The 26,786-nt window shown below is 45.7% G+C and overlaps 1 protein-coding gene across 5 annotated transcripts in view; it reads left to right on the top strand.

Moving 5' to 3' along the window:
• The window catches only part of NEURL1 (neuralized E3 ubiquitin protein ligase 1), a 151,058-nt gene that overhangs the window by 109,163 nt on the left and 15,109 nt on the right, over positions 1–26,786 (top strand). For all 5 annotated transcript variants that reach the window (XM_048060349.2, XM_048060348.2, XM_013174502.3 and 2 more), the window contains exon 4: positions 23,147–23,827. In XM_048060349.2, coding sequence (XP_047916306.1) covers positions 23,147–23,827 — 681 coding nt within the window. The remainder of the gene's footprint in view (positions 1–23,146; positions 23,828–26,786) is intronic.

Below are 26,786 nucleotides of genomic sequence, written 5' to 3'. Positions count from 1 at the left end.
CCAGCGCCACGCTCGTGCAAATGGGATGATGCTTGCACCGCTGGGTCCCTGCCAGCCTGCTGTGAGATGATCCAAATGCTGAATCCCACATGCCCCCAGCGTGCTGGGGCTGGGCACAGGGGAGGCTGTCGCCGGCTTGGTGGCCCCGGGCGCTTTCTCTGCCCGCAGAGCTTGGTGGGATGTGTCAGGTCTCATTGAACGTGAGGCTCACACTTGGCTCCTGCTGTGCGCTCCCAGCAGCAACAGCGTGCTCAACCCATGCGGGGCTGTGGTGTGGGGCTGCCTTTGGGGCTTGCAGGCATCCTCGCTGCTGCTCCGTGGGTAATCAGAGCTGGGAAAGTCCTCCTCTCCTCTTTACGTCTGGCCTGTGTCTCCTGAGGGGGAGTCTCTGTGACTTTGGGGGCTCTGCCCAAGGTGTGGAGTGTCACATGCCACCCGTACGTGGAAGGAGAGGAGCTTCATCCCCAAAACTGAAATTAGATGCCAAACCACATGTATTGATGCTCTGCAGCCTGATGGGTTATGCTGCGAGCCCCCAGATTTCCTAATGCATCCCTTGGAGTCCCACCCAGTGCTCTGCCTTTGTTTCTCTTGGGCACCCTTATCTGGTGTGCACTGCCCTGATGCAGCCACAGAAGGTTAAATAAGGCGAAACAAAAGTATTTAATGCATCTTTGCAACATCTTTCATCCCTAGGTGAAATCTGAGTCACAGCTCACATGCCACGAGCCAAAACATATCAGATCTCTGCAAGTGTTGACAGTTCTACCTGCAGTGACTTGGCTGCATAAGGCAGTTATCCCTTTGCTCTCAGTTAACACCTGGATTACCTGTGATCTGGGCCTCTGCAGCGCTGCTGCTTTCCTTGTATCACACAACAACAGGTTGTTTGAAATGTAGGTGTTCTAGGCATTTAAAATTGCTGTTATTTTTAGTTTTTATAGAACGTGTGAAAGCCGTACTGTTAACATGGGCTGGACATGGTACCAAATCATTTTACATGGATGCGATTATGGAAGCAAGGTTTTCCCCATTTGGTTTTGGTGGCAGCTACCATGTGTGTCCCCTCCACAGCTACCCGGGGCTGCCACAAAGGAGCACTGCTGATCTTCCGCCTCTGCGGCCTGGTTTAGCCCACTACTGCATTTTTCAGACTATGTATAATTGGTGAAGCGTGCACAGCATTGGTTAAGCTCAGAATATGGTTTCTTCTTCCCTTTTCTTTTTTTAATGCAGGCTTCCTTGTAGGGATGTGGCTTGGAAAGGAGTCTGTTGTAGCTTGCTCTCAGCCCGCTCAGGAAACCAGCCCAGTTGGGCTCAGCTTTCTTCATGCAGCAAGCCTGCCTCTGTGCACACCAGTGTCCAGTTTACTTGCTTGAAATGCCCAGACTGTGTTTTCATTCCCCATGAAGCATTCATCAGCTGGCGTGCATTAGGCCTGTTTTTCCTGGCAGGGTGTTTCTGGACAGAAGCATGCGGAGGCGCGTGGCTCAGGCGCCCGCTCAGCTTGCCCGAGCTGCCCGTCCCATGGCCAGCCCCACACGGCGTGCTCGGGGAGCAGATCTTTGGGGCAGCTGCACTCAGGAGGCTCTGCCACGTTCCCTCCGCCCATCCTCACGCTCTGTGTGGTCACAGGCTCCATCATCATAAGCCTGTCCCCACCCACCCAGGTGCCAGAGCAGCTGGGGATGGGGATGAGAACAGCATGGAGGACCCATGGCCCCTCCAGGTACCTGAGTTGCTTTCATGCTGTTTGTTGCTCTAAATTTGTGCTGGATGTTTGCTGCCTGGGCAGAGAGAAACCTGTATCTAGGATGCCGGCGTCTCAGGTATCTTCAGCAAGAGATGACTGGTGATGTGGCCGTTCCTAAGTGGCATCTCGAGGTGACATGACTGAATGACTGACAGACGGCGTCGGCTTGCACAAGAAGCACTGCTGGCCAGAAAGAGTTAAGCAGCTGGTGTGGACCTGAGTGATCAGGTACACCCAGTCTCCACAAGGAGCTGGGGCTAGTTTCATTTATTGTTGGTGGGAATTGTTTGCTGTAATAAACTAGAAGTACACAGTTGAAATGAGTTTCAGCTCCTCCACAGCCCCCAGCACTCTCTGATCTGGTGTTTTGATTACCTGAGCCCATTTTAAATGCTAGCTCAAGCGTCAAGCCATTGCATTTCCATTTTGTTGTTGAAGGCAAACAATTTTAATAGCTGCCCAGTTATTTATCAGGATTAGGCCCTGCTGCACTCGTTTGGATAACATACAAGCTAAGTGCAATGTGGGCCCTAATGAGCCTAATTGGGAATGTCCAGAGGCACCAAAAATCTTTTTTTCAGCACCTCTGCATTTCTGGTAGAAAGAGGGAGAAGTCTTTTATTCCACCATAAATGTTTCTTGGGATGGCCCCTGCTGAGGTGGAGGGCCCAGGCCAGGTCCCCGGCCAGCGCACAGCCAGGTTTCAGACACTGGTTTGCCAGTGGCTTCAAGGCCTGGTGATGCACGTGGGTTTCCTCCCTTGTCATATCTTCATGCAGACATAGAGAAGTTTTACTTGCATTGTCCAGTTTGCACTGGGAAGAAGTTAGAAAATTTATGTTCTTCAAAAACAAGAGAAAAAAATAATAGAAATGGAGTAGATCACAGTTGCTGCCATGCTGTTGCTGCTGATGGGTTTTTCCCTATCCATGTTTCTCTGGAAAATGTTGGAGAGCTCCTGAGAAAGGGTCAGTCACCCCAACAGGCTTGCTGCAGAGGTGGGAATGGGTCAAGGGTGATGCTGGCTGCCTTCAGTTTAATCACTGAGATCTGAAAGTGGGAGCTGGAAATCCCATAAGAATCTGGTTTCCCTAAGTACTTTGACCCTTTGGATTGGCTGTGGAGGCTCCTGGGACAGGAAAATTTATGTAAGACATTTTGCAGTGTCATCTTTTTTCTTGGTTTTTAGGAAATGATGAGGCTGGATGGAATTCAGAGGGGTGAAGGGGATGGTTCTCTTGTGTTTAATAACTGCGGCTGCTTGTTCCCAAGGAGTGCCGGTTGCTTTAGAAGGGGAGGCAGGATGGTGTCTGCTTTCTATCTGCTAGGACAGTAACCATTTTATTCACAGAACTGTCTGAATAAAGATAAATTACAGAATCTTGTAGAAATCTTGATGGTGAGACAGCCTTCTCACTAACTGGAAATAACTTTTTTTTTTGAGCTCCTCTTTATAACTATTTAGAGCTCTGGTTATAAAAGAACCAACAACCCTCGTCCTTTTCCCTTCCCCCCACCCCCCTACCCCCCCAATAATCACACAACCAAACGACAGAAAACAAAACAGACTGCACGGAGACCAGAAATCTTCCAGACTTCCAACGTTTTCATGAAAAGCAGGGGGAGAGTAATCCATTAAATTGTTCGCACTTTTTCAGTTGTCTAGACAGTGCTATACTGAAATAACAGAATGTGTCTCGCTGAAAAAGGAAATTCACTTAGGACCGCAGATCACATGCAGACAGCAGGGAGAAATTGTTGAAAAGCTTAGGGGAGCAGTGACAGCAAGCTGTCCACCTGGGCATTGCATCTTGGAAGAAGGGCTGCAGCTTGAAGTGGCTCAGAAGCATCCTTCTGAAAAATAGAGCGTTACACATACTGAAAGTTGAGTAAAACTGCGAAGGAAGGAATTTAGCTCTTACAGGTTATGTATTCACAGTACTTGACAGGTCTGAGTAAAGAAGAGTGAATTTGTTGTTGTTTCTGTTGTCATGGGAGTGTTCCTCTGGCCCTGCGCTTCTCTGCATTGCACAACAAGCCCAGGATGCAGCTTCTGTGTAGGGGAAAGTGTGGCAATTCCCTTGAAAACCAGAATACTTCTTGATGTGTTCAGTTATTTTAGTGGAATTACAGAATGCAGAGCTACTTTGTATTGGCTTGTTCCCACAACAGTTATGCAGGGTTTGCTCCTCCATGCTTGGTCTCCAGCACAGAGCAGATACTGACTGCTTTACGGAGCAGAGCTGAATTTCAATCTAAATTTAGGAGACTCCCATGCCCAGACTAACAGTCTTGACAGATACAAAAGAGCTTTCTTCTTTGTCCTTGTTACCAGGACAATTTCCTCAGATACGCTTTTATTAAGGTATGGCACAGCTATGTTTCAGAAAGCAATGCTCCAAGTATACTGAAATGTTTCTGTATTTTTCTATATGGGCTGAAGCATGGACATGGCGATTTGGAAAAACTGCCCCATCTTACTGCATGTGAAGCCTGAAAAGAGCTTATGGCATGGTGCACAACAAAACCAAAGACAGAGTTCCTTCCTCTGATCTTGGTAGCAGATGAGTAATCAGAAGCCCAAGTGTCTCCTTTCTGTCTGTCAGCATCATCTTAACTCATCTGAAATGTATTTAAGCCAGTGCTCTGCCCAAGCTGCGCATTGTGCTTCTCTCAGGAGATACCTCTGTGTGTGCAGACCAAAAGCAGAGACTCAGATCTGAAAAACTGACTCACCAGACATGAAATCTCTGACGATTTTCCTTAGATACTGGATAGAGGTGACAAATATGACCAAAGCAGAGGGCTGGGGAGGGAGACCTGATCCCAGGTGTCCTCCAAGGAGCAGGAGCACGGCAGAAAGCCTCCTGCAGCTGACAGGGAAGGCTCAGCCGCACAGAAGGCTGCTGAACCACGTGGTGGTAACAGCAAGGACGGGAGGGATTGTATACTTCTCTCACACCAGTCTACAACAGATTTATTTAAAGTCTCTCGGGCTGTGTTTCCCACTTAAAACTCCACAGATTTCCAAGAGAAGTTCAGCTGCTGGCCATCTGCTCACCAAAGAAACACTTAAAAGGGCCCCTTCTCCCTTTTAACACCTAAGAAGTTTCAACATTTAACAAGGCACCGCTGGACCTGTAATCGCAGGCCCTGGGACCTCCCTCCCTGCAGACCTGCTGGGGACATTCAGAGCATCACGAGCTGCTTGCGGGAGGAGGACTTGAGTCACAGGTCACGGAGGTGGAATGGCATCCCTCTGTGGGGCAGATGGGACAGGAGTAGAAGCTAGGGAGCCTGACTTTCTGTCTTGTTCTCGAGCTCATTACAGCACAGCCTGTTCACAGCTGCAGTGACAAGTGGGGACTGCAGTGGGAGAGTGGAGGTAGGGAAGCTTTGGGCAGGGCTGGCAGCGTGAAGGGTGAGAGGTGGGAGAAGGGGCAGATGGACGTGGGTGTGGAGAGGAGGGAATCTTAATGGTGAAAACAGAGGTGGAAACCCCACCGAAACAGGTCAGTACAGAAAATAGTATTTTCGCTCTGTTTGGAGAATCCATAAATTATTTCAGAACGCGCTCAGGATTTAACCAGGCCAGTGTTTCTAATCTGAAATCCTGTCCTCTAACATGGTGCTGGCTGTTAGCACTTTCCAATCTATTGTGTAAATAGATTGTATTTTAACATTTTGTCAAACAGCTTCCCAGGAAAAGCCCCATTCCTCCAGTGCTTCCCCAGGGTCCCATTGTCCCCTACTGGTGTCGGGATCTGATTTTTCCTTCCTGTTTCATGTGAATGTGCAGAGCTTTGACAATTGCACTGTGTACTCTGGAAACATGAATGCCTTCCAAAGCTCGAAGGAGCCTTTTGGATTTTGAGACTGACCTTTGATTTCCAGTGACAGCCAGGATGGATTTCTGCAATTTTTCATGTTGCCCAGGGGCTGACATTGACTAATAGGACTGGATATTCAGCAGGAGTGGTAGGAAAGTCTCGGTGATGAGATTTATTCATGCCGTCCATGCACGCTTTCAAAATTGTAGGGCTGAATTCATGTTTGGGGTGAGTGGAGCAGTGTTACAACAGGGGTGAATTTAGACCATCACTCCTGAAAGCACAGAGCTGCTCTTTCATTCAACCCCACCCCAGATCTGTCTGATCAACAGCAAGCAGTCTGTGCTGCCTCAAGGATTTCAGTAACTACATGCAAAAATCACATGCTTTTCTGCTGAAGAACAACAGCGAGTATTTGCCTTTCATTTATCTTTCTTAAGAAAACAGAGAGATTCTGCCCAATTTTACTGGAATAGTCCCTTGCTGGATGGAAAATACTAGCTATACAAAAATATGTAGCAGGACGTAGCTCACTGTGTTTGAGAAAGGTTTCTACAGAGCCTCTGCACTGACCGCACAGGGGACACGCGGGGGAGACAACTCACAGGAACCAGGGGCATTGGAGAGGTTATTTTGCTTCTGGTTATGGTTTTATTGCCAGCTGGGGTCACTACCAGCACGTTCACCACCCACTCCCTTCTGCCTCGACCCCTCAAAGAGCATCATGGCTGAGCTCAGGCTTGGCCATGCCACCAACAGGGAGGGTGCCAAGGGCCCATGGTGGGGGACTCAGCGGGGAGGGGGGAATTTGGGTCCAGTTTCATCTTTCCTAGTGGGGCAGATGGGGAATGCAGGGGTTAGGAAAGGGATTTTTTTTTTTCTCGCTTGTTTCTTTTTTCTCTGTAATTAGTCAAAGATCTCTGAGGGTATTTCTAATTGTAGATAAATGAAGAAAACCCTCGTTGGAAGCTTGGCCACAGAGCACCGGTGATACAGTAGTACCTGGTTACACTGGTGCTCCTATTTTACAATTCTTCACTCAGATCTCTAGCTGTCCGTGAGTATAATTTCACACAATTAAAACAAAACTGACTTTAATAATTGATTGATTCCTCCCTCTCTTCCATGTCTGCAGCAGGGAGGATGAGTGGAACATTTTTCCTCCTGTTTGCTAGTTAAACTTTGCAGTGAACCAGCAACGGTTAACATTAGAGGAGAGTTTGTTTTTTATTTTTATGTAAGTGAAGGATGTGGAAACAGTCCACCTTTGCCTCAGATTTTGTACAAGGCTATTGTTATTTTTTTTTCCAAAGCATAAATTTTGGATCAGGCTTGATCTGGCAACATTGGTTTTAGTCAAGGATCGCTTTGAGCCAGCCACTTATCCTCGTGGGCACTGAGCTGGATTTTACAGAAGTTGAAAACTGCATCTGCATCACCTTAAATGCTCTCTCCACCCCTTGTGGGCCCTAATGCGACCACAGCTCATCCCTGGCATGGCAGCTGATGGCATCCTCACCCCAGCAGCCAGCTCATAAGCTCAGCAGTCCGTCCCATGAGGGTGACTACTAAAGGATCAGCACGCATTTACTTGGCTTTTTTTTAAGTGCTCTCTTCTGCCCTGTTGATCAGAATTTGGCCCTGGTTCAGGCAAAACACGAACCAAGCAGCCCCTTTCCCAGCATCCAAACCAATGTGAGAATTTGAAGCTGATGTCAAAATAAAGATTTTCAGCTCACGATTCATTTGGGCATAAACATGCTCTGTCTAAAGAAAGATCTTCAGAGAATTCATCTGCTGAATTCTTCACCTCTGAAGGACCCCAAATATAGTGCTGTACACCATGTGCCTCTTCTTGTGGGTGAGATATTAAGAGCTTATTTATTTATTAGAAAGTGGTTTACAATGTAAGTAAATTAGTGAGTTCCAAGTCTCTCTCCCAGCTGCCAGATGTTGGGAGGATGTTTATGGCCACTGTAAATAATTTCTTAGCTTAATACAAATACATTTTTAGAAATCAAGGGCCGATGGCTGGCCGTTTATGGTGTGGTTGAGGATTTATCAGTTCCTCAGTATATGAGAAAGAAAACAAACAGGATATCAGATATTTAAAAAATCATAGGAAAGAAAAACCCCAAAGGTGTTCTTCATTCATGGTGCTGGGGGCTCAGGTCTGCGCTGATTTTGCTGAGCTCTCTCGAGTCTTATTAAGTCAGGGAGATCAGAAATGCTCAGCATCATTCAGGACCTCGCCCAAGCACTTTGGAGGCTGTGAAGGCTGGAACTTAGTGGTGCAGAGAGGTTTCCCTTGTGCCAAATGTGTATTTGCAGATCACTTCCTGCAGCTGAGTGGCCTTTATTAAGGTCAGGTTTAAATGAGGGAGATCAGGTGCATTGGAGCCAGCAGGGCAACAAGGTGGGCAAGCACAAGGAATGGGCTTTATGTTGTGGCTAAAGGTAATGAGGACTGAGCAGCACCTGTGGCTACTAGCAGGGGGGTGACTCAGGAGGGAAACCTGCTTTCCAGACACAAATAGGACACGGAATTAAAATGGAGCTGGAGGAATTTCTTTTTCAAGGCACGTGCGCAGTGAGGAATTAGAAACCGGCGATGTGATGTCAGGGTGCACGTGGGACGCTCGGTATGTTTTTTTTTGTGAAAAGTCTCTGTGCCTCAGGGAGGAATGGGAAGAAATGAAGGATTACGGATGCTTCATTTGAGTGCTAGGTCTATTTTCAGCCTTGATGGGGATGGCAGCAGAAGGCCTGCAAATATCAGCAGAAGCTGTGGGCTGCTTCTGCCAGCGTGCGTTGTAGTAGCTGCACATTCCTGCCCCATAGCAACATATTTTCAGTGTAAAATATCAGAAACAGCTGAATAGTTGTGAGCACCTTCACTCCACGTGCATGGGAGAAATCCAGTGCTGCTGAGCCAATCCTCTGGACAGCCCAAGCTTTGAATTTAGCTGCACAGCTCACTTGTATCTGTCCCTTGAATCATTCCCATCCTGCTGATTTCTGAGGCTGGCAATACGTGTATTTGTGATGGCTTTGGGACATGTGGCAGGTACAGCCAGCAGTGGCGGGGCATCCTCTGAGCAAGCACGGAGCTGCTGTCGAAGGAATCATCTCCAGGGGCTCTGCTTCCAGCCACCCATGGAGCAGGAGCACTCAGCAGGATGGCAAAGGCACAGAGACAGTGACAGCATTGAAAACACCCATGCTGAATGACTGGGAGTGCTGGGGAATGAGGCTGCTGACCTGGAAAACAAGCCGGGATGAAGAAATGTCAGATTTCTGGAGAGAAGAGGGGTTCCCGGAGGGCTGAGAGGTGGAGAAAATAGACTCTGAAGGTTACTTGGGATGGCTGATTTCAAATGGACTGTGAAGCATGTTGTAGCACTGGTGCCTCTGGGAAGGGCCACACCGACACCCTGCTGCAGCTGGAACTCATCTTCCAAACCTGGGCACTGGGGCATGGTCAGCAGGAGGCGGGGGTGTAGAGGTGACCTCCTCGAGACAGAGCTGGAGGACGGTGCCTTCTAATCGGCAGCTTTTGGAGGTCCTCTCACCAGGTTAGCATACACGCAGACAGCGTGAAGCAAGCACAAGCCACAGCTCTCTGAGCTGCAAGGTTTGATGTGTCAGGGAGCGTGGAGGAGCAGGCTGGGTGAACCTCGCCTCTCTGGGTGGGATGGAAGGGCTTGGGATGCCCCATGGTGGCCGCCGCCAAGCCGGCAGGTGGAGGCAACTTCAGTTCTCTGGCGCTGGCAATCTGGCCCACCCCTAGTAACGCCTTTATAGCATGTAGGAAGAAAGGAAGGGAAGGCTGCAGTAACTTGGAGTCTACTTAAGCCGTAGGTTTCTAAGCCCCCTCCCCAGGCCGGCACCAAGGTCGGTGCCTGTGCACCACTGCGCCCTAGCGGAGCGCGGGGAGGACGCCTGCTCAGCTCCGGGATGGAGCCCGCGGCCTTGCGTGGGGAGGCCGCGGGCCGGGCCCTGCCATGGCTGGGCAGTCACAGGTGGCTGCCAGGACACTGCAGCAAAACCGCGGGGGGATGCAGAGCTGTTATGGGGTTTAATGGGGAGAATAAAGGCCCGACAGGGTGCAGCTCGCCGTCCCCCCCCGACCCTCTTTTCCCTGTGCTGTGTTTATCGCGCCCTCTTGCTGTGTTATGTCTAATTTGGGCCGCAAGCTCCCCTGGGATGGGACCTGCCATTTTTAACTGCCAGGCGCAAAGCACACCTAAGCCACCTTATAAATAATATTTCTGTGCTCAGGGAAACTTGACACGAGGACGTAAAGGGGTAGCTATGGCAACGGCTGTCCGTGTGTTTTGTCTCTCCTGTAAAGAGCAAAGCGGGGCCGGTAGCAAGGCTCCAGCCTAAGCGGAGCAGAGCACGCATGGCCTGGCGGGCCCGGCCCGCACGCATCCTGGGCCTTCTCCTGGGAGAAATTCGTGGCACTCTTCTTTTTTAATGCTTATTTTGGTAGGGAAAAGAGTCATAGAATAGAAATCCAGCCTGTAGTAACCCTTTCTTCTTTGATTTAGATGTTAGGGTAATGCTAGATTTAAGCACATCATCTGTTTTTTCCTCTCTTCCAGCTTTTAGAAATGTATGGATTTTAGCTATGTGCATTCCCTGTGCCATCCTTTGGCAGTCAAGAATGGATGCAAACATGAATTATCCAGACTTTTGCTCTGATGACTGAACTGTGTCAGTGCTGGGTAACAAAGAACATTTTCCCAGTTGAAAATGGAAAAAAAACAAGCACACATTTTAAAAGTCAGTGCTATTATAGCACCTGGAATGGTTGGAGTGCACTGAGCAGAGTGGTGAGAGGAACCATTTTTCTCTGATAACTGGCTCTGGGATCCATCCCAGATTCCTCAGACTTAACAAGACACCACTGGCGCTGGCGAAGACATTTCAGTCAAGCCCAGCAATTTTTATTATTATGTAGCAAGGATTTGATAGTCCCCTACAACAGTTCAGAGTACATGCAGAGAAGTTCACAATAACATTGTCACCAAATACTGCTTTAAAGTTTGCCGCAGAAGCTGTAGAGAAATTTAGTCTATTAATGGGATGAAAAATCCTTGCATCCCTGTACTGGTTACCATCTCCTTAGCCCATATAGATCTCAGCCGGGTACTTGTCTGTGGTATTGCTGTATTGACTCTTTTGTTGCTGACTATGCTCAGCTCAGTCTAATCTCCAAAACAAGGCTCGTTCATGACATTCTGGAGCTAAATATCACCCTTTATAAACCATCAAAAAATAGAGGGTCGATTAACAATTTCCCAAATTAGAGACGTACAGCATCATGGAATAACAAAGGGTAAAAATAAAGATGTAGGAGTTTAACAGTTTGAAACCTGAAAGTGCACGAATGAACACTGGTACCCAGTCCTAGGCAAACAGCTGCAAAAACAATGCATTAGCAGCAGGTAAGGAAGAGGCTTAGAGCATACGTCAGTCAGAGAGGGTGACCTTCGGCATCAGCTGAAATGTTAAATCCTAGTGAAAATGCATTGACAGCACAATGGGGCATCATGTGGCAAAAGGCAGCTGCTGAGAAATGACAGAGGAAGATACCTGCCATGGTCATTTAATGAGAGGTCAGAAAGGAAAGGAAAAGCACCCTGTAGAAATGGAAGAGAGCCAAAAAAAAAAAATCACTGCATTTTTAGGTGCCTGTGTCTTAACTACCCCTGGCCCCTCCTTGACAGGTCCCAGGGATCAGTTATCACACAAACCAGTTGTAAAGTCAGGTGTCTCTCCAGTGCTATGTTTATAGCTGGTGCTGTGAAATGGCCCCAGGAGGTTTTTTTCCCCTACGTCTATGCATGACTCAAATCTGACAGTCCAGCACAGGACTGTTGGAGTCATCCCAGGCTGGCTCCAACCCCAGGATCCCAGCAGGGCCAGGGGTTTTTAAGCTTATAGCACCAGGTGGGGAAGGGAGGAGGAAGAGGAAGAAAAGCAGTGCTGTAGGAAGTTGGGATGTGGAGAGAGCAGAAACCTTTGGCACCCGAGTCCTCAGGCCCCCTTCCTCAAGGGGCTGAGGAGGGTTTGTCTGCTGGGGCTGCAGCTGAATTCAGCATCAGGCAGCGCACGTCAGATGGACTCTGTTCTCCACGCGAATCCCTTGGCTTCAGCAAGGTCACACTGCCCTGATTGACAGCCAGACTGCGGCCCTCTGGCTTAGTCTTATTTATACTTTCAACTTGCAGCTTCAGAAAAGCCTTCTGTTGTTCTGTCTGAGCCTCCTGAGGCCACGTCCTATCATCTGTGCATTTAAATCAGCTTTACTGATAGCCAAGGTGTTGAAGCTTTCCCTGGGGTAAGTGAGAGCAGAATTCACCTCTGCTTGTTCAGGAGTTAGGTGAGACTTTGGTAACAAGATGCATAGTTTCTTTAGTTCAGGGCATCAAAATAATTTGTAAAGAAATCAAAAGCCTAATGGGCATTTGTCATGACTGAATATATAAAGAATTTATGGAAGAGATGAACTTTCCAACTACATACCTTGGCAGAATCGAGCATCAGCTCTCCCTCTTTGCTTCCCTCCTAATTTCATCCATCTGTGACAGCTAAAATGACTGATTCAGGGCTACTATTTTAGGAAATCTCCTTTGCTGCTTACTTCTCTGGCGGCATGCAATGGGACAATGGTGGAGACTGGAGTTTGTTGTTAATTTTTTTTTTTTTTTTTGTCATGGAACTTAGTTTTTAAATCTTTCCCTGTGTAGCTCTGGTGCAGAAAATTATGTTGATTTGAGACTACTAATGAACTCACGTATATGTCCTGTTGTATTCAGTGGGTTATAAATATTTGTTTAGATGAAGTGGATGTTTAAATGCTGTTGTGAAATGGAATAGACCCAAACATGTGCTGAACTTTTCTGATGGTGCAGACTGCAGTAGTTGTGCTATTTCAGAACAAGATCATCAAAGAGAGCCTTGATTTACTGTTCCTGTGCATCACTGGGAGAATGGTTCTTGCAGACCATAGAAGCTCTGGAATAGGAGTGGAGTAGATGGGGTGTAATAGCTGCAATGCCGTTTTGTACATGTGGAAAATGAGTCAGAAATTTTTTTGAGAGCTTCTTCATATGAGATTCTGGGGTGGAAATTCTCCAAGAAGTGGATATTGGGAATTAAGACAAAGAAAATATTATGGACAAATAGCATTATGTGCATTCTTTCAGAAATATAATTGTTGGATCTTTAGGTGAGGAACCAGCATGGAGGAGGAGAGATGTTCTGTAAATTTAATTAGTCATTGCTGAAAAATTGAAACAATTTTGGCAAACTGTAGCTGCTTTCTTTCATTTTTTTCAAAATGATACATTTCAATTTTGAGTCTTGAAATAACAATTTAATCTTGAAAATTGCCAGAGCAATTTCTAAATAAGCCCCAGAAATCAACTGTGGTAGCTGTTGGTTCAGTAGTCATTTGCTTTAATAAAAGGAAGTGAGATAAACTGAGTGCTTTGTTTCAGGTTATCCTGAATTGCTGTATTTTTCAATCTATTTTTTCTTCAGGCAGTGGACTGAAATATTAGGTGTTATCACTGCCTTCACAGGTTGTGTCTTCACCAGAAAATGTTGTAATCTTAGGTTCTGTTAGTTAGGTAACTGCGAGGAGGCAAAATCCCTGTGATGCCCAGACCATTCATCATTTATCCGTGCCTTTAGCAGACCAAAAGGGACGGCAGCAAGCCCCAGAAGGGACCCAGTACTATATGGGCTCAGGTGATCTCCGGCAGCATTTCTGTGCTTCCTAAGGGAGTGAGGAAGACCTAGTGGTGTGTTTCAGGTCAATGAGCAGTGATGCTGGACCTTGAGGAGGCTGTGGCAGGGACAAGGGGGTTGTTGGTATGTTGACTGCTCAGCTGTCTGTAAAGCTGTCAGCAATGGTAGGAGCCTCTCGCTGGGACACGTGGTGAGGAGTTAGGGAAGTACTCATCATCTCCACTCCTGGCAGGAAAACACAGGGGGAAATGAAAGCAGGTGAAAAAGGATAAATGCAGGGTACATAAATACCACAGGAGGGAGGATGATGGATGGGAAGGAGGGAGAAAGCACTTGTTTTGAAGAAAATTGCTGTCAGATGATTCAGGGGGTAAAGGGATGTGTCTGATGTAGCTTGGAAATTGGCTGTGAGCACTGAGATGCTATGGAAACATTCTCACAGTAATGCAAAGAGCGTTAGAAATAGAGTTGTTGGAGGGCCCATAGCAGTCTGAGACAGTAAATGGTAAAAGGTAAAGCTGTGGGGTTAGCACTGCATGTAGGTCTGAGCTACTGTCTTGCGTCAATAGGAAAGATAAAAGAGGGTCAACGTTTTTGGGGGATGAGGAGAGCAAAAGGGGTGATAGTGCCAGGAATGACTGGTGGAGCAGCTGGGTATGAAAAGAGTCCCCTGTAAAGTTATTTGACAACCAGGAATTGCAATTATTGCTTTAATTTCCAAATGGAGAAAGAAAATAAAGAAGAAAAAAAAAGAACTTTCAAAAAAAGAGGAATTTACATTTAAAGATCAGGAAGCTTCAGACAAAGTGACAATTGTCAGACTCCATGGAGAATTAGTTCTTGCACAGGTAATTAAGACAAGTAGTAAAAGATTTGACAGTGGTAGATAGAATAAGAGGACATGTAAAGAAAAGGTGAGACACTGTGCAGAGGGGGGCAGGACTGAAATTAAAAATAGTGTAGGCATGATCCTAAAAGTGCTGATTGCTTTTCTGTGGTTTCTAACAGGAATAATAATAATAATAGCTGATCATGGGATGATTTCCACCTCCATTCCCCCAGACCTGCTGGACTCCATCAGGGGTAGGAGTAAAATTCAGAGAGCGTGTTAGTGGGAGATAGATTAAGGAGGGAGTGATGGGGATTAACTGGTCTCCACAAAACCAAGCCACTTGATTTCTGTTGAAACCGTATTTCTATGACTTCATGGGGAATTAGGAAACATCAAATGGAAAACCCATGAACACATTTAAGGGAACCAGACAAGGAGGTGCCGACCTCCAGAGGTAGCAGTGGTTAAGCATGTCCTTAACCTGAAGGACATCTGCCAGTCTGTGTGACCGCTGGCTGGAGAAGATGAGTTTACCCAGAGCGAAAAGCCTTCCTGGACAAAAAACAAAATGTGTTGTTTGTAACACAGAGGCTGCCAGCACCCTGCAGACTCTGAGCATCAGCTTTTGTGGAAAAGAAAACAAATCCTCAGCCATAACACGCGTATGGAAGTTTGTTCTTCATAATCTACTGTCAGGCTCTTTCAAAACATTCATATTTGCTAAGGAAAACAGTAATTTATTTTAATTCTATGAGGCTAGTTATGTTCTTTGTGCCATTTCATATGTTCAAATCAATTTGACATGCTTACAGATGTTATGCAGAATTGCATGAATGTTTGTTATGAACCAGATTGGTTCAGAGCACTTTGTTACATAGCACATGTCCCAAAACTATGATTTATAAGTCAGTACTCAACCTTTGTACCTTAAACTATAGTCTATCCATGTACGAAATTGTATGCTTTCATTCCTTAGATGTTATTAAAAAATATGCAGATGATCAATTCAATTACTAAGCTGGCCTGGAAGCCACAGTTGTTCACTCTGGCTTAAAAACATCTGCAATTCTCTTAAAGTCAGGGTTTTGTATTTTTTTTCTTTCTGAATATTCCAACTCAGAGGCTTGCAGTACGTAAGCACACATTCCTTTCCCTCCTTTAAAATCTGTTTTTTCTTTCTTTGTTTGCTTGCTTGTTTTGTTTGTTTGTCTCTGATTTGTTTTGCTGTGATATTTCATCTGTACTCTGAGTACAGCACTGACCATTCATGACAAGAAATCTGTGACAATCCTGGTAAGACAAGGGAGGATATTTGTATCCTCAGGACACATGTCCTTAGGCAGGACACCTGATGTACCTAATGGTACAAAGGCACCACTCCTCAAATCAGGATTTGGTGCTAACAGCCATAGGAAGCTACCAGATTTGCACAAAGGTTTTATCGAACATCTAGCAGCTGGTAACAATGAAATGGCTAAGTTTTTCTCTTCCATCCCATTTTTATCACATCTCCAAAACTGAATCATGCAAACCAAACAGCTTTAGTGCTCAATCTCTCCTAAAACGCCTGGAAAGAAATGTTGATTTCGATCCAAACAAACAGGAACACAAAGCAAAGGCCAGTCCAGTGAGGTGCTAATTAAGCACTGTTGATTTCCACTAATTCCTGTGAAAGCGGATGATGTTCATAGCCTTGCAGTTGGCTCCACAGAGCCAGTGGTCTGGCTTCTTTTGCAGACCAGTTTTAAAATCTGGTGACAATTTTTGTGTAAACGTGAACGACTTCTCCCCCAGATGAACTCCAGCTTTGGTCTCTTTGTAACCCTTGGAGTGGACTTTGATGTCTGCCCCTTGGTTACACCAGTAATTCTCTCTGATGTTTTCAGCTATATTGGCAAGACACCTGAGTGGCTTTTCAGAAAGCTAGTTTGGACTGTGTTGGTTGTAGGCAAATAAATGGGCTCAGCTGATTTACATAGCTCTCATTCCTGCAATGAAAATGGCAGCTGTATCAGTTAGCTCAGCTTCCAAATTGCAACGAGCAGGAAGCCAAAATTTGCATGTAGCCATTAACTCCCACATTAACCATGGGAATGCACATAAAAAACATGTTTGCCATCCACTGACCATGCAGTGATGCCAAGCTGGTGTGTTGAAGAAGAAGGAATTCTTGAACAACAGTTTTCATGCAGACCATATGGGATCCCGTAATGGACAAGGGTCCCAAGGAGGTTGAGTTTTGAGGTGGAGAGAGGAACCTGCAGATGGAAGCAGAGGAGCAGCAGGTAGAGAATAAAGCACTGAATGGAGAGGTAGGAAATGAGAGGGTGCTACGTGGGAAATGGGGTGGTTTTGTTGTGCCTTGGGCTGAACCCCAAGAGTTTTCAATTAAGACCTCTGCTGGAGAAATTGACTGTCCCCTTGGACAGCTTACCCCATCCCACAGTTTATTTTATCTATAAAATAAGAACATTAATTCTTTCTGCCTCCCTCTCACCATTTATATCTCTCTTCTGTTCACGCGGTGAGGAGCATCTTCTGCTGCAGAGCCCAGCACCTGGGTCCTGATCTTAGATGCTGTTTGCCCCAGAAAAGATTTTGCTGTCTCTTAAAGAGCAGCCCGGGCATCTTACACATATAGCTGCTACAAGTGAGATCATCTGTTGGCTGTAGCTTTGCATGTATTCCTGTAATCATGCAAGAAAGAGAGGAGCCAGAGCAACGAGAGCAGAAGGAAGCAGTTTTATTTGAAACGGGCTATTTATACTATCAACGAAATAGAGACATGCACATGTGCAGGTATTGTATAAGTAGGTGTTTGTTTAACTGATGTCCTTGATTCAATGTGGGTGTTTTGCAAGGAGAAGGAATAGTTGATCTGAGGCAATAACTTGGGCCGTTTGATTTCCCGGTTGTTCATAAAGGGAAATGTACTTTGTAGAAGTGAATTCCTAAGTATATGGCAAAGGAGGTTTTTAGTCTGAATCATTCCTTTGAGAGATTTTAAACATTTGCCTCCCACATGCTACAATAATTCTTGAAAGTGGCTTCACTGCATGATCCGAGGAGCTGCATTCTGGCGCCTGATGGTTTATGAGAAGTAAACACAATGGAGTGGTCTCGGATCATATAAATTCAGGATTTAACAGTAACAAGCAGGGAGGGGAGGGGGAGACCTGTGTGCAGCATCCCAGCAGCAGCATCCACTCGGGAGTGTGGGTCTCGGCAGCGTTACGCTGAGCGCAGCAGAGCCCAGCCTCCTCTCCAGACCTCACATGGAGCGTACAAACTTGCAGAAAAACAAATAGTTTTACAAGTGTCTGCTCTGACACGATGCCAGCAGGCAAGAGCACTTTGGACGTGCTCTCTGAGTGGAGCGTTGTCTCTTAATGACCATGAGCGTGGCCTCGGCTTTCTTCACTTCTCATTTTTTTTTGCCGTGTTTATTTTAAGTAAGGGTGATTTTCACTCTCGTGTTTGCTTAGCCTGTCCTGGTGCAGTAAAACAGTTAAGATACACGTGGCAGAGCCTGAGATAGCCTAGAGCAAGAGCATCCTCTGGTAGTGAGGACCTCTCAAACACTGTGAGTGCAGCAGGCTGCAGCAGATAGGCTTCCATTTGCCCCTTAACTTGGGTGAATTTTGAACCCCGGGCCACACAGCAATACTCCTCTTCCCAGATCCAGTCAGGGCTGCTCTTCTTTCCAGCAGAGGTGGTGCTGTGGACTGGGTGCTGTACACACGGTGGAGAAGCTGGCAGCCAAGAGTATTTGGGAGCCAGTATTGCTCCTTGCCCCCAGCTCACAATGATCTTCATCCTTCATTTCTGAGGGATTAGTGAGAATATAATTTGTTTCCATTTTGCTGAGTTTTCAGTCCTCAGCTGCCTTAGAGCTCATAATAAATGGAGCTATAAACAATGTATAGAAATTCCTCTGGCTACTTCTGGGCTGAAGCCTGGTGGTTCCCAGCAGCATGCATCAGCTCGAAATGACTGGCTCAGCAAGGCAGCAAAGACTGCGGTCAGGATCAATACCCGCACTCCCACGATGGGGAGCACAGGGCTGTGATGAGGAAGGGTTTCCAGGAGCATAGGTTTGCTTCTTGTCTTGTGACTGGTTGCTTTTCCCGATTGCCTCTGAGGGTGATATTATTTTACAGCCCAGTACATCTGCCTCATATTTCAGAGACATCCCCTTCAATGGCAAAGTGTTGCCAAATGCACTGTTAGCTGCACAAGTCTGCTGTGGACCATGGAGGAGATGCTGCAAGAGCCCAGGTGCTGGAAGCCCCGTTATCCTCCCTGCGTAACCCCATGTGACAGGTAGCACTGACAGTGGGAAAAGCAGCCTGCCTTTGAGCTCCTGAGTATGGAGCTGCTCCAGCATGGTGGGAGTGATACGGTATAACTCCTTCTGCAGTTGTACATTCACACAGTACAGTCCTGTAGATGCCACTGACTGTAGGATGTCTTTTGGTAGCTTAGCACCTGTGAGGTTCTTTGGTCATGGAAATTACATAGTGAGCACCAATACACATTAAAAGTAATATTAGCTGGTGAAATGGGGCATCGAAAGAAGAGAAATGCACTTGTGAAGAAGTAAAGCAAAGAACAGAAGAAAGGAAAGAACATGGGGCTGTGCATTGGAAGGAGAGGAACATGCCAGCAAGGTTCTGACCTTACCAATTTTTTATTCTACTTAGTAGCAGAGGACAAAAATTTTCTCCAGACACAAGGAATCCTCGGTTGTTCCTTGTCTTCTCAGCATCTCTCTCTCCTGGGAGGAAAGATCGTTAGAAACGGGATAGGTTCTTATGTTATCAGGTTATCAGCCTGATTCCTGAAATCTTAAAGCTTTGGTTTCTTGGTTTTTTTTTTATTTATTTATTTTTATTTTGTTTTGTTTTAGTCATAAGTCTCAAGTTTGATTTATTTATGTTAGGTCTTCTGTAGCTCATTCTGGAGAGTGGTCGCAGCCCACTCAATTTATGTGAGGCTGGAGGTTTGCTCCAGTGTCAGAAAACTCATGGAGAGGGGGAGGTCAGCTTCCCTAGAGCTAGCAGTTAAATCTGGAGTTTCCAGTACGTGCGTGCATCTGTGTGGGTGCCAAGTTCACTCTGCCTTCTCAAATCCTCTACAGGTGTGTGAATCCCTGCCGCTCATGACCTTGGAAAGTCAACTCTTTAGGCAGTAACAAACAATACTGAAAAGGAAAAGAAGGAAATAATGATTTGACAGCCTGATGGCAGTACATCCCCTTTGGGTTTGTATAGGGCTGAGACGATGTGTGCATGCTGGTGACTAGAAATGCATTTGTGTTTGAATGTGCACATAGATACAGTAAACACGCATGCATGTGATATCTGTAATAAATATATATTATTTTTATTACACATGTTTAAGGAAATAGATGGTCTTAGGAAGTCAACACTTGGCAGCGGTTCAAATAAAAGGCGGTAGTGACACACTTCTGATCTGGATGCAGCGATTCCGGCTGTATCTGGCTGCTCACCGGCACCTCGTAACCGCTGTTTTAAAGTGTTACTGCAGTCACTGTGAGCCTGCAGAAAGCAGGAGGCTCCTCCATGCCCTCAGAGCAGGAAAACGGAGAGCTTTGAAGCCTCTTGTCTGAGGAAGATACCTCAAGTTAATTTAGTATGCAAGGAACCAGCTGCTGAGAATATAAATTTTGTAGATATACATCGCTAAAGAGGGGGAGAAAACAGAAGACTGCTGAACTGCTTAAGTGCCCTTCATCTCTACTTTGCTAAATAAATTACTCCTACTCACTTTTTTTTTTTTATTTTTTTATTAAATAAAACCAGAAAAAGATACAAAGCAATTTGTGAAGTCAGGCCTCCTTTGCAAAAATTCAGTGTGCCTCAGGTTCTTGAACTGAGGAGCAGAAAATTTGTATTTAGTGGAAATCCTTTCTGCTTTGGCTAAGGGTATATCACTACCGGAAAGTTTGAGACTATGAATACAGCATCGGCATCAGAACTGTACGGATGCAGAAGTCAACAAAACCTCTCTGGAAAGCTACCTGGGCAGCCAGCCTGTGCCAAGCTGCACGTGGTGGCGGCCCTGGGACCCCTTTCGTATTATACAGTCTCATCACATAAAGTCATTCTGTCTTTTTGATGTGTGCTCTCGGTTTGTCTCTGCAAATAGAAATGTTCCTGAACACACTTACATGGAGAGTCCTTCCTTTGTAGGCATTAAAAGTCAGTTGAGCAGCTGGGTCTGTGTTAGCAAAGTGGTAAATGAAGCTTTGGGGGAAGAAAACAACTTGTTTCTGGGTTCCTTTGGGGAAAGAATCTGCTCAAAGTCACCCCGTTTGTTTCACATTTCACCAGAATTGTTCTTTCATAGCCCTTGGCTGTTATCAGTTATTCTGGATAAATGGCATTCCACATCTCTTCCAACTTATCTGCCACCCCAAAAGACGAATCCCACTTCATTTTACTTCATATGCGATGGGATTGTTTTTCTTCTTTGGCTGGCTATCTTGTGATTTGTGAAAAAACAGAGCCCTGGAGCACGCCAGCATCTCTTAGACACTCATCTCAAAATTTTCACAAATTTATTTGAAATGCCAGTAAACTGCAATCCTTTTTTTTCCATGGATATTTGCAAACATTAATGAACTAAGTCTCACAGTCAATCCCATATGCTTGAGACATCTTATCCCTTATGTGGCTAGGCGTCTGAGCTACTGATGGGTTTAAGTAAAACAGTTGGAAGCGTAACCCTGGTTTGCTATCACTGCCATGTGTCTTGGCTGCGGAAGAACTTCATCTCTCTTAACCTCTTTTCAGATAGAAAGAGATATTTTGTCCAGCAGCCAAAGGGAAATGCAAGCATCCTGGTGGAAAACAAGCTGTTTCAAAACCCTGGCTGCAAGCTACCCACACATCACAGTTGTCAGCCAGGCTGCACATGCATAGTTACAGGGAATAAAATAGAAAGGACCTTCTGTTCCTATTCAGAAAGGTCTCTACCCATTCACCTACACCAAAGGATCGTCATCAGCTGCCAGTATTAATTTGTTCTCCTCTGTGGATTTCCAGCCAAAAGAAGGCAAAATAAATCTAATTCTATCCAGTAGGGGCACTTGCAATGCAAATGCTAGCCCATATATTACAAAGCATTAATGCAACCTGCTTCTAAATTACTTGGGGTAATTTTTGATTTTATTTATTCCTCTTTTTCTTTAATTAACCTCTGGGAAGAGAAGCTGAAATATCAGTTTGGGGAAAATCAAATATGAGAAGCAAAGCCCTTTTTTATTTTGAGACTGTGCTTCCCTTGTAATAGCAGCTTATTTAAAGAGAAGCCTGGAATAATCCAGTTTAAGCAAAGCAAAGATCCCTGCTGAAGCCAAACTGTGTGTGGGTGTGCTCTTGTCAGGTCTCCCAGAAGAGATGGGCAGCAACGGCTGTTAGTCAGACCTCACCCATTGCGGGAGATGTTGGTTATTCAGAAGCTGGCATTTTTCTTTGGCACACCAGGGTAGAACCACTACTCTGGTGTACCAGGAGAGGGCTCATCCCATGGGGAAAATCCTGAAATAACCTGGGTTCCTGCTCTTTTGTTGTCATAAAAGAAAATCCCAAGGAGACGTGGCTGGAAGAGGTGTGCCCTGCAAGGGTCTCACCCATGGGTTAGGAATGAGTCTCTGCTCCTCTTCCTCTTCTTGTTTTTCCACCTTGTGCCATGTTTGCGGCAGGTCCCAGGCTGGGATCAGGCAGTGTTGCTTTGTGCCGCTGTCAGGGGATTGTGTTATATGGGGTGGTCCCACCTCATGTCGTTTGGAGCCTGGCTTGAAGCCACAACACAGTCTTCAGGCTTGGTGCAGGCATAGCTCCTGTGGGGGAATAGTCAATATGGGTCATAGCTTATTGTAATTTTTGCAGAGAATTCTCCACATGCTCAGCTTTCTTACAGAGAATAGTCTCTTGATGCTGATAGGCTTCGTGTAGCACAGAAAGTTAAGCATATGTATAAATCTTTGCATTATCTCAGCTTACTTTTATAATCTGTTCAAGTAATGTGTTTTTTTTTTCTTCTCAGTATATTGCTCTTTGAAATTTCTATGGCAACAGTGTAGCTAAGAATATGTTAAATAAAAGTAATTTAAGCATAAAAGGCAGGTGATTATGTTCCCTGGAAAAAGAAGTGAAATAAATTGAAAAAAAAAGAAGTGAATAAATTGATGATTAGCTCTTGAAACAGCAGGTGAGACTAACAAAGAGGATAAGGTTCAATTCTGTTTCCACTGATGGGTACGAATACGTAAGCACCATCTTTCTTTGTTATATATCTGTGGGTTTGATTTTTAATTATTTGTCTTGGAGATAATAAATGATTGTATGTTATTTATAGAAAACAGCATATGCCCAAGTTCTACACTGTGAAATCCATATCTGTACTGGTTTGCAGTAAGGACCAGACCACTAATGATTAATTATATGCAGGAATACAAATTAAATTTCATATGATGATAAATAAATTAGAACTGAACATAGCATTTGTTTCAAAGCAAAAAATATCTAGTTAGAAATTCATTTCCTAGATCTATGAGAATTGCTGTAGACAACGAACAGGGCATGAAAACTCAGAGCCTGCATGGATATTGATTGGCACGTTCGGGGTGTATTTCATATATTTACACTCTGCTTCCCCTCTCCAAGGAGACCCTCCCCTGGTCAATTCTTTCCATCGATTTTGAGTCCGCCTACTCAGGAGCTGAAAATGGTGGTGCTGGTGTGGAGAGCACAAGAACAGCAATCAATTGCAAATACTTTTTAAGGCACTCTGCTCCCGTATTTTAAAGGGGAAAATGTATTAATGGCAGCAGGTCTCTGATTTTCCCTTTTCAAACCGGTAGCGATTTGCAAACTCCCGGGCACTTTCCATTCTCTCTGCAGTGACACCTCTTTTGTTTTCTCCTGCCCTTCCCCACAGACAGCGAAATCATTCCTCCCGACTGCCTGCGGCCCCGCTCCTTCACCGCCATCCGCCGGCCCTCGCTGCGGCAGGAGACGGAGGACGCGCGCCTCTCGGTCAGCCTGTGCGACCTCAACCTGCAGGAGGAGAGCTTCCACGTGACGGCCACCACGTGCCCCATCCCGCAGAACTCCCTCAACTCCCAGCACTCCCACCTCCTCCCCTCCCAGCTCGAGAGCGACCTCCGCTTCCACCACCTCCGGGGAGCCCACGTCAAAATCCTCGATGACCAAACCGTGGCCCGCCTGGAACACGCCCGGGAGGAAAGGACTTTGGTTTTCACCAGCAGACCCCTTCGGATCAACGAGACCATTTTCGTCAAGATTAACAAGTCCAACGCCGCACGCACGGGGACGCTGTCCTACGGGGTGACGTCCTGCGACCCCAGCACCCTGCGCCCCAGCGACCTCCCCTATAACCCTGAGTCCCTGGTGGATCGGAAGGAGTTCTGGGCTGTCTGCCGGGTCCTGGTGCCCCTCCAGAGTGGAGACATCTTGGGATTTATGGTGAATTCGGACGGCGAGCTGCACCTGAGTCACAACGGTGCCAGCACCGGCATGCAGGTCTGCGTGGACTCTTCCCAGCCCCTCTGGATGTTCTTTGGTTTACACGGTGCCGTCATGCAGATCCGTTTGTTGGGTATGTCCGACCCCTGCCTTTCCCAAAACCTCGTGCACAAACAGCAAGGTGGGACGTGCTGTGGGGAGGGGTAGTGGGAATGAATGAAAAAGCTCCCTCCCTACTCTAGGATCAGGTATAATTTTTTTTTAAAGGGAAAATAAAATTATGTACGTAGTGCATGGCTGCAGAGTTACAAGACATACCTCTTTCCACTTCTGTAGTATCTTTCATCTGACAGTCTCAAATCTTTTTTTCTGATAACAAATTAAGCTGCAGAGACCTCCACTGAGTACCGATGAGTCACCATTGACCTGGGAGAAGCAAGGAAGGGGGAGGAGAGGTGCTTTGGGACGAGCTAATCTAGGGCATAGCCAGCAAGAAGAATGAGATCTGATTCCCTTTTCTGTGCATTAGCTTTCTGGCAAGTCTAAGTCCCCAGAAGCAGTCCCATTGCTTCCCCCAGGCTCATACGTGAGAGGCAGGCTGGAAGGTGGAGAGGAAGCCCCGTGCTTCGTAATGCCAGAGGTGCACAGAGCGTGGCACTGACCAGCACAACAGGAGAGGGATTTCCTTCTTGTTGTGGTTTAACCCAGCAGGCAGCCAAGCACCACACAGCCGTATGCTCACCCCCCACCCCTGTGGGATGGGGGAGAGAATCAGAAAAAAAAGAAAAAAAAGTGACTGATCCACTTTGTGTGTGGATATTGGGCAAGCATCTTCACAAGGCCACAAGTGTAGTATGTGGTTGACCTTGAATTTGGACCTTATAATGGTTCTGCTGTCAGAAAGTAATTGATGGCTTCTGAGAACGTGATGTAATTCCTGGCCCTGTGCTAACTGGAGATTATTTGAAAGAGCTCCTTTCTTGTTTACACTGTTATACTCATAGACATTTAAGTACACATATGTTTCTTTTTGCCTCAAATCCTAACTATTAAAATACTCCTTTTACCCAATAAGAAAAACTCAACCAACTAAAACCCAAACAAACACCTCTTTTCTTAGGATTTTTGGAGAGTCTTTGAAGATAAGTTGTTATGAACACACATATCTGTCTGCAGGGTCCAGTTCACATTAACCACAGTCTAAAGTGCCCTAAACGATTTGCTTAAAGTTGACCATAGGCCTTTGCTGTCAGTGTTTTGTGGCTATTAAAGGATCACAGATGACAAATGTAATACTACGATTTATTTCTAGGAGCCCAGGACTCAATCCCTGATAATTCAACCTGATTACATTTGTGGAGGGTACTGTATGTAATCCATGGCTAGCTCTGCTGTCCACCAACACATAATTTTGATAATGGTAGGTGAAGTCAAACAGATCCCAGTCCAAGCAGGAAGATTAAATGCTTCTTTATACGTAAGAAGGAAAACATCCTCAGGTCAATGGGCTTCTGGTAAAACAAAGTCATCGACCGGTACTCCCTTTCATATGAGATCACTAATCCTGGCACTTCTGCACAGAGTGAACGGCCTGTTTGTATGTAATAGGTCCTGAAACCAGTCAGAGAGGATGTGTCTCACCAGAAGATCAGATTCATGTCCTCATACAGAATTCAACAGAGCACTGACTTGGGTGGTGCCCAAGTGGGCCTCCTTCATCCTGGGCAAACCTCCTGTTGAGCAAGTTATCTCCCAGTCCCTGTGGGTGTCCTCCCTACCTGCTCACAAGTTCTGCCCAAACTGGTACGCTCCCAGTAAATGTTTTAGATAAATCCATGTTTTCCAATGGAAATCTGCTGAGCTGGAAAACTCCACACTACCTGTATTTGTATGCACATAACAGACGTCTCCTGGCCTCTGTTGCTGGAGGAGAAGCTGAAAATGGGTTATTGTTCTTACGTGAGATGCAAATGAAGAGAACTGAACCTGCTGACCTTGCCTTGCTCAAGGTAAGGGTAGGACCTTGCAGGGCATACGGCTTTAGCTACATCAGCTTGGGCAGCAGGCTGCTGTGTCCCAGTTAAAAGCTATGAAATAAGAGCTTGCCTGTAATCTTTAACAAGTGTTAAAATACAAACCAAGCTTTTCAGACCTATTTTTCCAGTATAATAATGCTGGAAGCACTACATTCCCAGTATCAGCACAGTGCTGCTTCCCAGAAAACTGCTGGTGCTGTCTCACCGCTGCGCATCTCTGCACCTGCAGTAATTATGTAGACCATCAATACCCTGATAGAAGGCAAAGAAAATAATGAACTTCCAACTCTAGCTTTTGCAGTGCTATTAGGGAGGTGATGTGCAATGTTTGCACAGCAGTGGAACAGATTATGGCACTTGCCATAATATCTGTCATTATAATATTAGAAAATGTAAGAAGAATATAAAGTGTTCATCTTTCTAATGACAAGCTCCGTCTTCAGAATGCAAACAGGAATAATTTTGTGTGATCTATCTTTTGTAGTTTGAGCTTTATATCACTGGAAAAGACATGTTTATAGTCATCTTTTCTAGCTTTAATGGAAAACGTGAAGTTCCATGTCCTTGAAAGAAATGAGACAGAAATACTGCAAGAGGCATAATTGTACCAAACCTATCTTATATAGCAGATGTCATTCTTCTTCTGGGGGCATGTCGTTATTGGAATAATCAAAGCACCGTTATGCAGTATTAAAAGAACATCACACACACAGTGAACCATAAAACAGAGCAAATGAAAGTTGCTGTTTCTGCTGCTTCTCCATCTTTTCTGCTTTTCTGGGAGGATGGAGAATGTGGAAAGCAACAACACCACCCTTGAATCTAGAGAAGGTTTATTTTTGATTTGGGGAACCAAATCAAGGAAGGCTCATGGTATTTCACTGAGTAATACAGTTCACAACCTGAGATTAGTTATTTGATCCTGATTCAGAGAAGGACAAAGCTCAGGGCTCTCCTGGCTAGTGGCTTTACTGTGGAAGCTGATGTTTGCTGCCAGCAGCTGTTCCATGGTATTGGTACAGCATTTCCTAATCTAAATATCAGGGGAGACCATCT

Source organism: Anser cygnoides, chromosome 7, assembly GCF_040182565.1.
Source record: "Anser cygnoides isolate HZ-2024a breed goose chromosome 7, Taihu_goose_T2T_genome, whole genome shotgun sequence".
Lineage (NCBI taxonomy): Eukaryota > Metazoa > Chordata > Aves > Anseriformes > Anatidae > Anser > Anser cygnoides.
This window is presented reverse-complemented; position numbering and strand designations above follow the sequence as displayed.